This window comes from Lemur catta, chromosome 12 (assembly GCF_020740605.2).
Source record: "Lemur catta isolate mLemCat1 chromosome 12, mLemCat1.pri, whole genome shotgun sequence".
Classification (NCBI taxonomy): Eukaryota; Metazoa; Chordata; class Mammalia; order Primates; family Lemuridae; genus Lemur; species Lemur catta.
This window is the reverse complement of record NC_059139.1, coordinates 21,652,313-21,667,389: the sequence shown is the minus strand read 5'-3', so window position 1 is coordinate 21,667,389 and position 15,077 is coordinate 21,652,313. Positions and strand designations below refer to the sequence as shown.

At 41.5% G+C, this 15,077-nt stretch overlaps 1 protein-coding gene across 1 annotated transcript in view; it reads left to right on the top strand.

Moving 5' to 3' along the window:
• Positions 1-15,077, top strand: part of SLC45A2 (solute carrier family 45 member 2) — a 34,463-nt gene that overhangs the window by 16,049 nt on the left and 3,337 nt on the right. The window contains exons 3-5 of the mRNA XM_045565807.1: positions 1,153-1,475; positions 10,712-10,855; positions 11,562-11,685. Of these exons, the coding sequence (XP_045421763.1) occupies positions 1,153-1,475; positions 10,712-10,855; positions 11,562-11,685 (591 nt within the window). The remainder of the gene's footprint in view (positions 1-1,152; positions 1,476-10,711; positions 10,856-11,561; positions 11,686-15,077) is intronic.

Genomic DNA, 15,077 nt, shown 5'->3' with positions numbered 1-15,077 from the left:
CTCTTCCTTGATTCCCTGGTTTGTGAGGACATTGTCTTTACCTGAGAAATAAAATGGAGACTTCACTTACACAAGAGAAACAAAAATGAAAGCTGATCTGTTCAGGTAGATAATTTGTGTTGGGTAAGGCATGATGGGGGTTTGACTTTTAGCGTTTTGACAGGAGGATCAGCCCTACATAAGCTTTTGTTTGGCATTCAGTTCCTTAATTCCGTAGACACCCTTTGGGATGTCTCCCATGAGACATGCCCATCTTCATCAAAAGTCACTGATGTCTATACCAGAAGTAACATCTGAGGAACAATTACTACTTTAGTGCTGAGTAGTGTAATGTCTTACCCATACTAAGAACATATGTATTTTAAAACAGAATCTCAAAATGGGATTTCAAATATTAGATCATTAGTGTGGCATTGATTTTGAGAACCTCTCCTCAGTGTCCCTCCGGCAACACTGTATTTAAGCATGAGCAGATAAAACAAGTGCTAAAAAGACTTCAGGTTGGAGTCCTGTGGGATGATAGTAGGATTTTTAAAAAATTCATGTTTAAATTTTTGTTCTTGTTATTTCTGTAGCTATCAACTGGGAACAAGCACCTTGAGCTTCTAACAGCAGAAAATCTTTTGAGGCTGTTTGATCTTTGCATACTTGCACCACCCTAGGAAGATTAATAATAGATACGTTACAATACAAATAATTTAATTTTATTGCTGTCAGAAATTGGTTTTGGAATTTAAGTTCAAAAGCAGTATAGAAAGTACAATTGGAAAGGCCACAGTATCTCTGATGGTGGCAATATTTACTAAAAACTTGCCATGTGTCTGGTGCTTAGTAAGTACTTAGTAAACATTGATTCTGAACACTTCCTGTTTTCAAATCATGAACCTGCTAGTAGGTTACACTTTTATTATTACCCCTATGTTATAGACGAGGAAGCCCAAAGTCACAGCAAGTAAATGCTAGAGCCAGGACTTGAGCTTACACTACCTGGCTGCGGGTGTCTCAGCCTCTTGTTGTATTGCCTCTTCAATCATATCCAGGTTGCCCATGCAGTCCTCAGGGAGTTTTCCCACTGAAGGGGAGGGTGTGTGTGTGATGGGAAACAAAGATAGTTTGCTAAATATGCTAATACAGCTCTTTCTTGCTTTCCAGGTTTTGGAGGTGCCCTGGGTTACACTTTGGGTGCCATAGACTGGGCCCATCTGGAACTGGGAAGAGTGCTGGGCACAGAATTCCAGGTCATGTTCTTCTTCTCTTCCTTGATGCTCACTTTGTGTTTTACTATTCATCTGTGCAGCATCCCTGAAGCTCCACTTAGAGATGTTGCAAAGGACATTCCCCCACAGCAAGTCCCCCAGGACCTTGTATTGTCAGATGGAATGTATGAGTATGGTTCTATCAAGAAAGTTAAAAATGGTTTTGTAAATCCGGAGCTGGCAATTCAGGGAGAAAAACCCCAAAATCCTGCTGAACAGGTAAAGATACAGATTCTTTTTGTTTTTTAACTTGGGAAAACTATTCTTACTCTTGCTCTTTCTTCTCCTCCTCCTCCTTCTTCTTCTTCTTAAATTTCTTTGTTTTGTTTGCTTGTTTGATGTGAAAAGTTTTGTGGAGTCTAATTGAATCCTCACACCTTTAATAGCTATTATCCTTTGGAATTAAAATTTTGCACCTCAAAGAAAAAATGTCTGTATTTTCCTCTGGTCCTGCTGTCTCTTACTCCTTTCAGAGCATCAGACCAGGGAAACTAACATCAACTGTAAAAGGTTAGATCATAAGAGAAGCCTGGAACCATCCTCAGACCAGAAGAAATATCCTCTTAGATTAGGATTATAAATTATAAATTTGTTCCTCCAAATGGCAGTATCGCTGGGTTGGTGACTGTGTTGAACATGTTGAATTTGTGTATTGTGAGTTGATTGAATATTTCTTTTAGCCCATTTTCAGTGAACTGTACAATGAATTTGTTAGCTTAAAATTTTAAAGAAAACTCAACTAAATGCCAGAGAAATGGGACCAGGTTCAGAAGAAATGGCCAGGGAAGAGACTAGAAATTTGCTGACCAATATAATAGCTACTAACCTCGTGGGGCTATTTAAATTCAAATTAATTCACATGAAATAAAATGAAAACTTCTGTTTCTTAGTTGCATTAGCCACATTTCAAATGCGCAATGGCCCCATTGGGCTAGTAGCTACTGTGTAAGACAGTGTGGATATAGAACATGCCCATGATTGTAGAACGTTCCACTGGACAACTTGATGAAACAATTGTATCCTCCTTCAAGCTGAGTTTGAATGCCAACACCTCAGAGATATAGTATAATACAAAGGATTCCCTTATTGGCAAAGAGGTTGTAGAAAACCTGGGTTCAAATCTTGGTTCCTCTAGCTGTTGACCTGTGTTACTCCTTCAACAAATCACTACCAGTTACTTGCTGTAGGATAGACTAAAGATTAAGAGCATGGGTGTTCAAATCCTGGCTCTAGCACCTGTGGAATGTAAGAGCTTGGGCATTTACATTTCTATTAAAGGAGAAAATAATTCCATCTGCCTACAGGGGTTTTGTGCGGGTTACATGGGATAATCCATGTGAAGTTGCTTAGAGTGTTTCCCACCTCATAGTTAAGTGTTGTTATCACATAGCCTGACAAAATGCTGGCTGCTCTAAGCACAAACGGGGAACACAATCTGACCTCTTAACAACTTTCAAACAAGCTCAGTGAATCTCATCTCCCCTTTAAGCTGACTTCTCTTGTTGGCTTGGCCAGTCTATTTTTTAGGATTATTAGAATGTTCAGCTAAGATAAAGCTTGTAAAGGTGTTTTTTTAAACTTTACATAAGTATATAAGCATTTTATAATTATTATTCATTAAACACCTTTGGGTACTGAGTTTTTGCAAAGCACTGAACTAGGTATTTGGGAACCATAAAATTGACTAACATCCAGTCCCTGTGCCCATGGATTAATAGCCATTACTTATAATCCGAGGTGGAACATGGTAAATGCTGTAAAAGCGATATGTCAGTTTAGATCTTCTAAAAAGCAGGCACCAAGACAACATTTGACATGCAAGAGATTTATTGGGACAAACAGCATGAAGGATAACAAGGGATGACACAGAAATAGGCAGGGGACATCTTCATATTGTGATGCAGGTCAAATGCCTGTGAAAGAAGGGAAAGGAAGGAGCATGTGGCGGGAAGCCTCCCAGATGCAGTGCAGTTCTAGGAAGGTTTCAGCCTGGACAAGAGGGAGTCCTCCAGCCAAAGTTGCCCCTTAAGGAAGTGCCAAGTCTTATAGGAACGGGCTAGCACTAGTGCCCCTGTCTTGCCTAGTCCCTGCCTGGGAACAGCAGGGAAAGGTAGCCTTGGCAGGAAGGGGTGGTGGATCCAGAGAGGCAGCAGCTGGGGCCGTCAGCCAGCTGTGCTTTCTCCAGCAGGGGATCCAAATGGCACAGGTTTCCAGGTGGCCACACGCGGCATGATAACGATTGCTATTAGTTTTCACAAGTGGGAAAGGTTGTACATAAGCAAAGCAGAGGAAGACTTCATGGAAGAGATCACCTTTGAGTTGTACTTTGAGTGATGCTTAGGATTTGAGTAAATAGAGATTTAGGGGAAGAATATTCCTGATAGAGAGAAGGGCATCAGCAAGCCATAGATATAAAAAAAATTTTTTTAAAAAAAGAAGATATGAAGCATGTTTGGAGGATGCGTAAGTGGTATAGTCGATCCTAGAGTTTGTAAAGTTAGAAATATAGTTAGAAAAACTTTATGCCAGCATAGAAACTGAAACTTTATTAGGTAGATGACTGCAGTCCATCAAAACTAGTGGAACAGAGGACTCCTGGTTTTTTTTTTTGTTTTTTTTTTTAAATACTAATCTGGCTGCTGACTGTAGGAGGCACAGAGATACCCAGGAGGGTATCGTAATGTCCCCAGATAAGAAGTATAATGATAATGGGCCTGGGTCAGGGAAGTGGCAATGAGAATAAAAGAGAGGTGAAGCAGCAGCGGCATTTGGGAGGTAACGCAGAGGACAGGGCGACGGGTCATAGGCAGAGAAGCTGCAAAATGGAGGCATCAATGAGTTTATTTCTGCTGCGAGTGGAAGGAACACCAGGTGGACATGCCTCGAAGTAGGAAGAAAGGTAAGTTTTAAGCTCAAGGGAGTCAGTGCAATGAGAGATTCAAAGATGACACCTAAACCAGGGGAGGTGATTGAAATTTCCAAGGAGAAGTAGAAAGAGACAATATGGGAGGAAGGAGAAGTGCCAGCGACTGAGTCAAGGGAGGTCAAAGGAGGATGGGGTGTGTGGCTGCGAAGGTCAGGTGGAGGGGGTGGTCAGTAAAGAGCTGGACAGTACGAAGACTGCGAGAATCCCGTGGATTTGGTGATTAGGAGGTTGCTTCCAAATGCAGCAAGTTGTTTAGGAGATTTGTAGTTTGGAAGCCAAGTTAGTTGTAAAGGGGTTAGAGGGAAAACTGGCAAAAATCTGGGGGAGCCAGTGAGTGAGTATAGAAGAGATAAAAGTTGCCAGGAACTACGAAAAGTGTCTGCTAGTGAAGGGGCAAGAGCTTTGGAATAATCAGGTCAGAGTCCCCAGCATGGCTCCTGAATGAGTTAGGATACAGGAGATCCCAAACAGCAATGGCTTATACAAGCTAGAAGCTCATTTCTCTTCTCCTGTAAAGGTCCAAATGGCTGCTTCTGGGCTGCGGAACTAATGATTCCACAAGGACTCAGACCCCTTCTCTTTCATCGCTCTGCATTTTGAACACGGAGCTTTCATTTTGAGGTCCAAGATGGCTTCTCCAGTTATCACTGTTAAGTCTACGTCTCTGCCAGCAGGAAAGAGGAAAGGCAAGAACATGCTCCTACCCTTTAGGGACACAACTCAAAAGTTACAAACATCACTTCTGTTTACTTAGGCAATGGGCTAAAAAAATTTAGCCACATGGCCACACCAAACTGCGGGTAGCATAGGGAATAGAGCCTTGAGTTGAAAGCCATACACCCAACTAAAACTTCCATGACTCATAAAAAAAGGGAGAACAGCTATTGGAGGTCATTAGTCTTTGATGGCTCACTATCACCTCATCCTGGTGGCTGTGCAACCTTCAGTAAATTAACCCAGTTGAGCTCAGTTTTTTCATCTGTAGATTGAGGATAATTACTATCTCCCTTATAGAAGATTTTTAAGTGTTAAATATAATATTGCCGGTGAAAACACTTGGCTCAGTGATTTCCAAATAGGAGGTATTGCATAAGTCTACTTTCTTTTATAAAGAATCACAAATTCAGAATTAAAATCTAGGCAAATTTGGTGTGCTGGGGAAGACAGGATTTGGACAGTGCATTTTTAATAATTAAAAATGATGGAAAAGATGGATTACCAAACATTTTCAAATGAATGCGGTTCTATTATCTTCATACCCTCCCTGTATTGCCCTCCTAGGGAATCCCTAACCATATCTGAGGACTCTGTATTGCCTGCCCTGGCCCCCTAATGCCGGGCTCCTGTCCTGTGTTGGAGCCATTACACACCTATGCGAGTTTGCTAACTCGTCTGTGTCTTCCCCACTAGATGGTGGCAAACTCCCTGGGGGCAGACGTCCTTTCCCATCCGTGACATTTACCTCAATAACTGTTATGCAGGAAGCTGGCAACAAATATTCCATCACTTGTTTATTGAATGAATGGAGCAAAAATGGTCATGGCTCTTGCTGGAATTTATTCGGGTGCATAATAAGAATGATCAGAATAAGTCACACTGTATGCATGGTTCATTCATTTATTCCTTCAGTGACTATTAATTACCCCTGCTAGGCCCAGTGCTGAGCACCAGGAGACTGCAGCGAACACCACAGACCCTGCCCCTGCCCCGCCCCGCAGAGTTATTGTTTAGCAAAGTGTGACTACGTATTGTTTTACTTTCTTAATAAATGTTTCCATTTTAGATTTACAAAACAGTTACAATGATAGGAAAGTTCCTGTGTACCCTTCCCCAGCTTCCGCCTAATGTTAACGTCTTACATAACCACACACATTTGTCAAAACTAAGAAATTAAGACTGGTAAAATACTATTAAATAAACAGCAGACTTATTTGGATTTCATCAGTCTCTCCACTAATGTCCTTTTTCGGTTCCAGAATTCAATATAGGATATCACATTGCATTTAGCTAAGTGGTTTATAAAATTCGAAAACTGTACTTTCTTTCAGTGGTGTTTTAAGGAAATATTTTTGCTACTCATAGTCAGTAGGAAACTTCATTTCCTTTTATTCAATTATGTATATGAATAAAAGCAACAAGTCTTAGCTGCTAGTTATTAAAGTCTGTGAACAGTTTTCTCAAGGTTAAGGGCTCCCTTAAGTATTGTTTGCTCTATTTATTTGCTCAGCACTTTTTCAAAATTAATTCAAAAGTAAACTTCAACATTGCTTGTGTTTGAATTGGCAAAATGCTTACTTAAGTAGGGTCTACTGAAAGGAGGCCTCACTCTATTTTGAATTGAAATAAAATCTTAAGCACCCTAGCTGAATAAATAGATTCCCTCCTGACCAAGGGCACCCCAGAAAAACCTTAAAGCTGAGTTGCCCACCTTGAGGAGTAGGGATGCCCCCTCCCTTTTGGGGTTACTCTTTATAACAATAAGATTAATAAGACCTAAAGCCCTGCAAGACAAAGTGTAAACCACACCTGTAGGCCATCAATTCACTTAATAGATCATTTGAGTTTTGGTAAATGCTGGGAAAGCTTCCTGTCTTTAACCAATTACAAATCAAAGAATCTTTAAACCTACCTATAACCCCACCTTTTGGACCAAACCAATGTACACCTTCCACGTTATTGACTTATGATCTTACGTGTAATTCTTATCTCCATGAATATACAAAACCAAACTGTAACACAGCTACCTCTAGCACATTTTCTCACAACCTCTTGAAAACATGTGCTCAGCTCAGAATAAACCTCTTTAAATTATTTTACAGAGTTTGGGCTTTTTTCCGTTAGCACTATGAACACAACCGCCTGGCCTGGGAGTGGAGTTGCAGCAGTATACCAGCCTGCCCTCCCTGTGCCACAATGGAAGACAATACAATGGAAGAGAATAATCTTTTATTCATCGGATTCCACCAGTAGCTCCTATTTAAGGATGAGTGCAGTGTTTTTTTTATAACTGTTGCAAGGAAGAACTAAGAGGCCATTGGGAGGAAATCTTCATTTTATCTTTATCACACCACAAATAGAGAAAATAGGAGAATTTAGGTCTTCTGAGACCTTTCCCCAGGCTGCCTAGGGGAAATACCCACACTCCCTTCCCTCCTTCACAAACAAATCACAACTCTGAGACTCAGGTTGGCCTGGAGCCCTCTTGCGGTGCAATTCTGCAGGGCAGCAGAAGAATCATGGAATGTCCATATGTTAAAATCATTAAAAAAAATGTGTTTTTGAAGATTTTTTCTTAACTTTTCAGGTAAAACACACATATATATACATAAAACAATCTCCATTTTGGGAAAAAAGCTGCACATATGGAGAAAAAATAGAAAGGAAATCTACCAAAAATGAGAAGTCTGGGTGATAGACTAATAGAAGCTTTTAGTTTTCTATTTTTAAACCCTGCAGTAGTATATCCAACATTTCTATAATAGACAAAGACTTTTAAAAAATGAAATAATGAAAAATTAATGAGAATAAAGAAAAAATAATGTGACAGCTTAAGGAACAAAACAAGGAGGGGTTTTACTACAGATACGTACATATTACCCTGACAGATGACCTGCCTCTATGACTGCCCCTTTGATAGACTGTGACTTCCCTCCAGGTGTCACCCAGCGTGGCTTGTCTCATCCACTCAGAGGCTGTTGTGAGGATCAAATGAAATCAAGTGAGTGGAAGCCTTTTAAAAGGCACAAAACCCTCCACAACAGTAAGAAAATAAATACATCAACTGCAACTAACTTTCTAGCATGTGCTACATACACAACACTGTAGGCTCCGAATGGTTTTGTTATTTGGTTTTAAAAACAAAATAAAATACGAATAAAGAACAGAATAACATATCTTAGGCTCAAAGCCAAGCACCCAGCACTTCTCTTTCAAATGTGCATCTTTGGGCGGTCTCCAGCTAAGCAATGAAAGTTTGCACTTTGTCAGGGCCAGGTCCAAGGCTGCAAGGCCTGTCATTGTTTGTCAAAGTCATCGCTTTCCAAAATAAGGGTGGCTGTGCAATTTGAGAACTGAGATTTTTCTTTTTAATGGCAAGAGGCCTGAATTATTTCAGGGTTCAAACCGGATCCCATAAAATCTACCTCCAATTCTTCCATGCCTTCAGTTGCTCCCTCCAGCATTGAAATAGTCTCCTTCTGAGAATATTTTTGTGAAGTTCTCTTCCTCCACCCCCATGACTCTGCCTTTTTCTCTTATAAATCCATAACCACCCAATCTCCAGCTGACAGTGGTGCTAAGTAAATCCAGTAAAGTAACTCCCAGGGGCTTGGAACCATTGAAAGGGATTTACCAAGGGAATTGATGAGTCAGGAACAAGATACCAGCTGAATTTTCATTCTGAAATTTAAAATATCCAAAGGGGCTTTGAATATTTACATTCTTGGCTTTCATAGAAATCCTAGGCACATTTTAAAAGCTTGTATCTATTTTTGGGAGAAAGGAGAAATTAGGTTAACAATGAAAGCAGTCTGAAAATTATGTATGAATCACAAGCATAAATTAATATTTTGAATGAAGCTGAATCCTTACTGGCCAGATTCACTTCCTCAACTGTGCATTTTTTGGAAAGAGGAGAAGGAAAGTGAATATGAATCACTTAGTTTGTGGCATGAAAACCAGACTTTGCTCCCTGGGCTGTACCTTTAGCTGCTTCTTCCTGGAAGAAAAAGTAGTAATTCTGTGCTACATTTCTGTTATAATCATCACTTATTTTGACAGGTCCCATATTCTATGCAGAACAGTTGCTTTTCCTACCTCCAAGGGAATGTCTATAGTTTTTTAATATTGATTAAGTATAAGAAAATCAGTACAGTCTATAGTCAGTGGGTTACATAGTAAAAGACTGATGAAGTTTTAAGAATTGACTTATCCAACAAAACTAAAATGAGTAAATATAATTTTCTACAGCAAAGAAGTAAAAAGCATTATCATATAAGGTTTAAGAGTTATAAAACAATATGCTGTTCTAGTTATTGAAAATCTCAGCAGACTGTCTTATAAATAAATGAGCCAGGACTCAATTTCATGATGTCAAGATTCAGAATAAATAAAAATCTGACAAGAAAGACCCATTACCCCACCAGGTCAATGTTTATAGTCTAAGGATCTTTAGGGCAGCTGACTGATTAATATTCCTAAGGTTTTATTCTTCTCTCATATGACAAGATGCTAAAGGCTGTTTCATTCTTTGTATTTCAAAACAGAATGTTAATAGCTTAAAGTTTCTGATTTTCTCCAGGTTTCTGAAACCCAAAAATTGTAGCCTCTAGTTTTAACATAATTTAAATCTAATTTAAAGAATATGGGGCTTATGCATTTATATTTATGTGTGAGTCTGTGTGTGTATAGGTGTATATGTAAGTGTATATATTTAAGTTCTACATTGTTCTCACTTCTGACTTAACATAGGGCTCATTAACATGTGTCAGCTATTGGCAGGATCCAGAGAGATAACCTAGGAGGAGGTAGCTGGCCGAGAACAGGGAGCTTCTGTATTCTGATGGCTTTCTGTATTAATTTTCTATTTCTGCGTAAAAAATTATCACAAAACTAGCAGCTTTAAACAACATCCATTTGTTATCTCAAGTTCTGAGAGCAGAAGTCTGGGTGGGCTCCACTGGGCTCTCTGCTCAGGGTCTCACCATGTTGAAATCGAGGTGTCGGCAGAGCTGCGTTCTCACGGAAGTCTGCCTCCAAGTTCATTCAGGTTGTTGGCAGAATCCAGCTCCTTGTGGTGGTAAGGCTGAAGTCCCTGCTTTCCTGCTGACTATTGGCCAGGAGTTGCTCTCAGCCCCTAAAGGCCACTCTCAGGTCCTTTCCAGGTGGCTTCCTCCACATTCAAACCCAGCAATCCCTGTGCTTTGAATCACTCTGACTTCCCTATCCACTACCAGCTGGGGAAAACTCTCTGCTTTTCAAGGGCTTAGATATTGGGTTAGGGTTACCCATGTAATATCTCTTTGGATTAACTCAAAGTCGACTGATTAGTAAACTTAATTATAGCTGCAGAATCCCTTTGCTATGTAGGATATAATTGCGGAAGTGACATCAGGGGACAGACATCATGACAGCCATCCTGGATTCGGCCTACCATGTTCTCAGATCAAGAAATCTAAGAATTACAATCACCTAAGGCCTGGCTTAGGTCTGTGAACTTTGTCCTCGTGCAGCAGTTCTGTCATTCAAAGATAGGATGCTAGATATCGCTTGTATCTTGCCCCACGCTAGCATCATTCCCAGTCCCTTTGCCTTTAGGGTATCAAAGCCCCATTCTGGGCTTGAAACTGTGAAGCAGCCACACATGTCTTAACAGAATACCTCCCATGAGTCTACTCCATGGAAACCTAGAGCTATGCCTGGGAAAAGACAGCTGACTGACAGATATGTAGCATGGGTGTGTGCTCTGGCTGCCAGAGCTGGCAGAGTGTCTGCACTGAAGGTCATACCACTGTTTCATGTTTTGCTCCAGACTCGTAGGCGGATGACCATGAAGTCACTGCTGAGGGCACTGGTGAGCATGCCTCCCCACTACCGCTACCTTTGCATCAGCCACCTCATTGGATGGACCGCCTTCCTGTCCAACATGCTCTTCTTCACAGATTTTATGGGCCAGGTGATGAACTGTCTGTGTACACACTCACTGACTCACACATCAACCTCTCCATCGCCACCTGTTGAGCTTCTTTTAGGCTAACCTCTAGGATGGGCACAGTTAGAGTGTAGTAAAGAGTACTGTCAAGAAACTGGCTTGCAGGTTCTAGAAACACACTACTACACCCTGGACAACTAGAGGACACTATGGAGCCTCCTGCTCTTAACCTAACAAATAGGGAAAAATCAGCATGAGCTGTAGTGATCAGGGAAGGCTTCAAAGAAAGGAGGCACAGTATGGTCTGGGCTTTGAAGGATGAGTAGGAGTTGGAGAGATACAGAAGAAGGAGAAAGCATTCCAAGCAGGAATAGGAATGGTATGTGTGGAGATGAGTCAGAAGCCAGTTGGCTGTACCAGAAGATGGGTGGCAGGGTTGCCTAAGTCAAGTGGGGCCAGATGTTAGGAGGAAGGAGGGATGTTAAGGATCCAGGGGAGAGTTGTGTTGTTTGAACTTGAAGCAGTAGGCATTAGACTTCCTGCTCGTCCCCGAATGGAGGTGTGATAGGATGGAAGGGGTGGCTTGGTCATGACAGAATGAGTTCTGTGCCCTAGAAAGGGCCCTTCAGGCAGGGACATTTGCTCCCCAAGGGTGGAGAAGCAGAGTGCATGAGCAGTAGTTCCTACCACACTGCATTTGTACCCTAACAGCCCCAAACCTCTCTTTCAGATTGTGTACCACGGGGATCCTTACGGCGCACACAACTCCACAGAGTTCCTCATGTATGAAAGAGGGGTCGAGGTTGGGTGCTGGGGCTTGTGCATCAACTCCATGTTCTCCTCATTTTACTCTTGTAAGTCTCCCTCTCCTAACAGTGTCTTCTAAAGGCCTCTGGAATAGCAGAACTTGGATTGGATATTTCTATATTTATTAATATTTTCTGCTTTTTAAAATACCAGATTCTTGATAAACATACGGAGGTCAGGAAAAACTATTCCTTTAGAAAGGGCCCCATGAAGTATCCTTTTTCATAGTGAATTTTAAGTGCCATTTTCCTCAGTGATTTTTTTTTTTTTATACTTGGAATCAGTGGGTTCCTGATCAAGGTTTCTGGAAAATAAAACGGAATCTTGTAAACAAAATGAAGTGTTGGGTAAATGAGGAATAGAGTCCCAGCAGGTCCATGTTCTATTGGAGCAATTTCACTGGTGGCGTTTCAGATATGCTTATCAGGCTTGTAGATGACACAAAATAAGAATGGTTAATTATATGATAGGTGACAAAATGACCATGTAAAATGACCCTAGCTCAGATATGCAGGGTGGTATGTTACAGGAACACTGTCCCAGGATTGAAAAGAACTAGTTTTTCTTCTCAGGTGCCAGCTTTCCATGGGGTCTTACGCCGCTTAACCCCCAGAGTACCTAAGTCTCAGCCGTGGGGACACTGAACACAGCGATTTCTGCTTCTGATTTTCAATAAGCCCAAGCTGACGTGCTACAGCTCCAGAGCGTCGCACGGGCTCCTGTTGTGCTTCCTTTGCTAACGTGTATGGAAATCTCCCAGCTTCGTGGACGCTGAATTAAGTGAAAAATCTGGCCTGAAAAATGTATGCAATTCCCCTGCTTGCAGTGGAAATTTGGCTCCTAGTAATAAGGAGCTCTGCTCATCCAGGGTTGTGAGGAAGAGCTGACCCCCAACTCAGGGCTCTGGGCCTTAGGCAGGTGTAGGGACAGCAGGGGCACAGCCCAGGTTGGGGAGGTGCCCTGTTACTACTCTCGGGGGCAGGCACTCTGTCCCTGAAGTGCGCTTCCCTTGGGGGAAAAGGGTGAATTTATACAAGGGCTCCGTCCTACACTTCACCTACCCATAGCACAGCAGGAAACCTGCTTCAAGATCTCTTGAAAATTTAACACTGTTGGAAAAAGAGGACCTAATATAAACACATAAGAAGTTCATGATTCCCCAAATCATGTGACCGTAAAATTCATTATTCTAAAATTTACGATAATCAAGTGGTAGCTCAAAGCTTACATTTCTTTAGCAAACTCCTTTCTTACCCTCAAGAGTGTGAGCTAAGAAAATTCCAGGGGGATGATTTCCAGCACTTAAAATAGAAATCAAAGAGTGTTAGACCAAAAGGGTCTAATAAATTATCCATTCCATTCCTTTGTGATTGTAAGGAGTGAGGGGACAGTTTACTACTATCCTCATTCTTGTGACAGGAATACATTGTTCCACACATAATTAGTATTTTAATTTTGTGTCAATTTTAATTTTTTTTCATCAAAAAACCCCTACTAGGTAATGTTCTATTAGTCTAGTTAGAGTTCGTGCATGAATTTCATGGCATTTCAAAATTAAGAAGCATGTTATTTTTAGGCCCTTTCTAGTTAAAAGCTCTGTGTACAAAATAAATTATAATTTAAATAGTTTTCCAAAGTTATATTAATATGTAAATCTACAGGATCCCTACCATTGTGAATTTGAACCACAATTTTATTTATAAAATACCAACTGGTCCTGCTCCAAGACCTTCAGGCACTATGTCTGCATGTCCCCAGGATAAAGTCAAAGTCCTGAGCTTGGCGTTCAAGGCTTTTCACAGCTTGGCCTAGTTCACACTTTGGCCTCTCTCACTCCCACACCAATTAACTACCCCCGATGGATGACCACTACAGACTTTCTCATCTCTGTGTATTTGCTACTGCTTTTAGTTTCCTCTTCTACCTCTTTCTACTTTCCCACCTAGACAGCTCCTAGTCATGCTCTTAGACCCAGAATAATTTTACTTCCGCAGTGAAATCGTTCAAGTTTTCCCCCTGTACCCTAACCCACCCTAGGCAGAATCAGTCATTTCCTTCACTTCCAGAGCTCACTCTATTACCGTCTATTTTGGGCTCATCACACAACAGCAGGTGCCGATCCCAAGTTTCTGTCCACTTGGAGCTTGGCAGGACGATCTGGCTGCTGGAGTGGAGGATAGTCATGGGGACTTGTGCCCAAGCTCCTTTTGCATAGCGAGCACACGCACGCCCATGCGAATAGCGATGCCGAGTATGGGGATACAGACAATTGTTCATGTCATAGCCAGTGCTTACACCTGTCATCTCCCTCCAGTCCTGAAGAGAAACATTTGTGAGGATGTGACCACCGCTGAGCATCAGACCTGTCAGAGGGCAAGGCAAGCTCGGCCCTGAAATTTATTGATTGCTCTTCATGAATAAAGCACTCTTTGTCAGACATTCAGTCTTTGTACTAAAGTTTCTTAGGTTTCCAAATATCTCTTTATCCTTCTTTGCCTTCTTCTCAGTGGCCTACACACTTGGATAAGAGCATTTCCCTAAGGAGTACTGATGGTGTCGGTTAAGTACTGAGACACCTTAGATTACGTTTTCTGAAAGCAGAAACTGACCTAGCTTTACGCTGCTTTCATTCTCCACCTCAACAGCGGCCCTCCAGTAATGGGATAAATTTAATAGAGGAAGCAATGTTGCCCGCTTGTCATTTCCAGAGCTTTGTCTTCCATCAGATGACCTGAGACAGTGTTAATTTCATAGTTGATTCAAAGGTACTAAGACCAATAATTATTTGAATGGAGATATGGCAAGTTTCATTCTTGGATAGGCATCTTTCAAGTATCTATCATTTATTCCCCCAGTTCACGTGTTCCAGTAGAATGGGGCAGGGGAGAGATAAAGAATGTGTAGATTAAAAACATTCTGATTTAAAAAGAAGATGAAAGATTTTAGGGGATTTTCCTTACCATTGTGGAAAACATCGTAAAATGTTTTATAACAGAATTTTTCATTTTTTAAAAATCAGCTCTACCACTATACTTGTATAATCAAGCCAAGTTTACCGGCTGGGAGGGGAAGAGCCAGCCGTCTTCAGCCCAGCCTGTGTTGAAACAGCAATACCCACGTTATTTGGATGCCTTCTGTGTGCTGGCATTGGGCTGGGTGCTTTCACAGGCATTTCATCTCATTTGGTCCTGACAACAACCCCGAAGGAGGATCTTACCATTCCCAGTTTTCAGTTGAGGAAGCTGCGATGAGGAGCAGTTAAGGAGCTTGTTCACCGAGAGTGAGGGAACCAGCTGGCGAGGGGCCACGTGCTGTGGGGGCCCCTTACCAGCCTGGGAAAGTATCTTTAGGTAATTGCATATCCTTTAGCTCCTTCTTAGAAGTGTGCACTACATTCTGATGGGGGCTGAGAAACGGTGAGTGACTTGGATCATTCTGC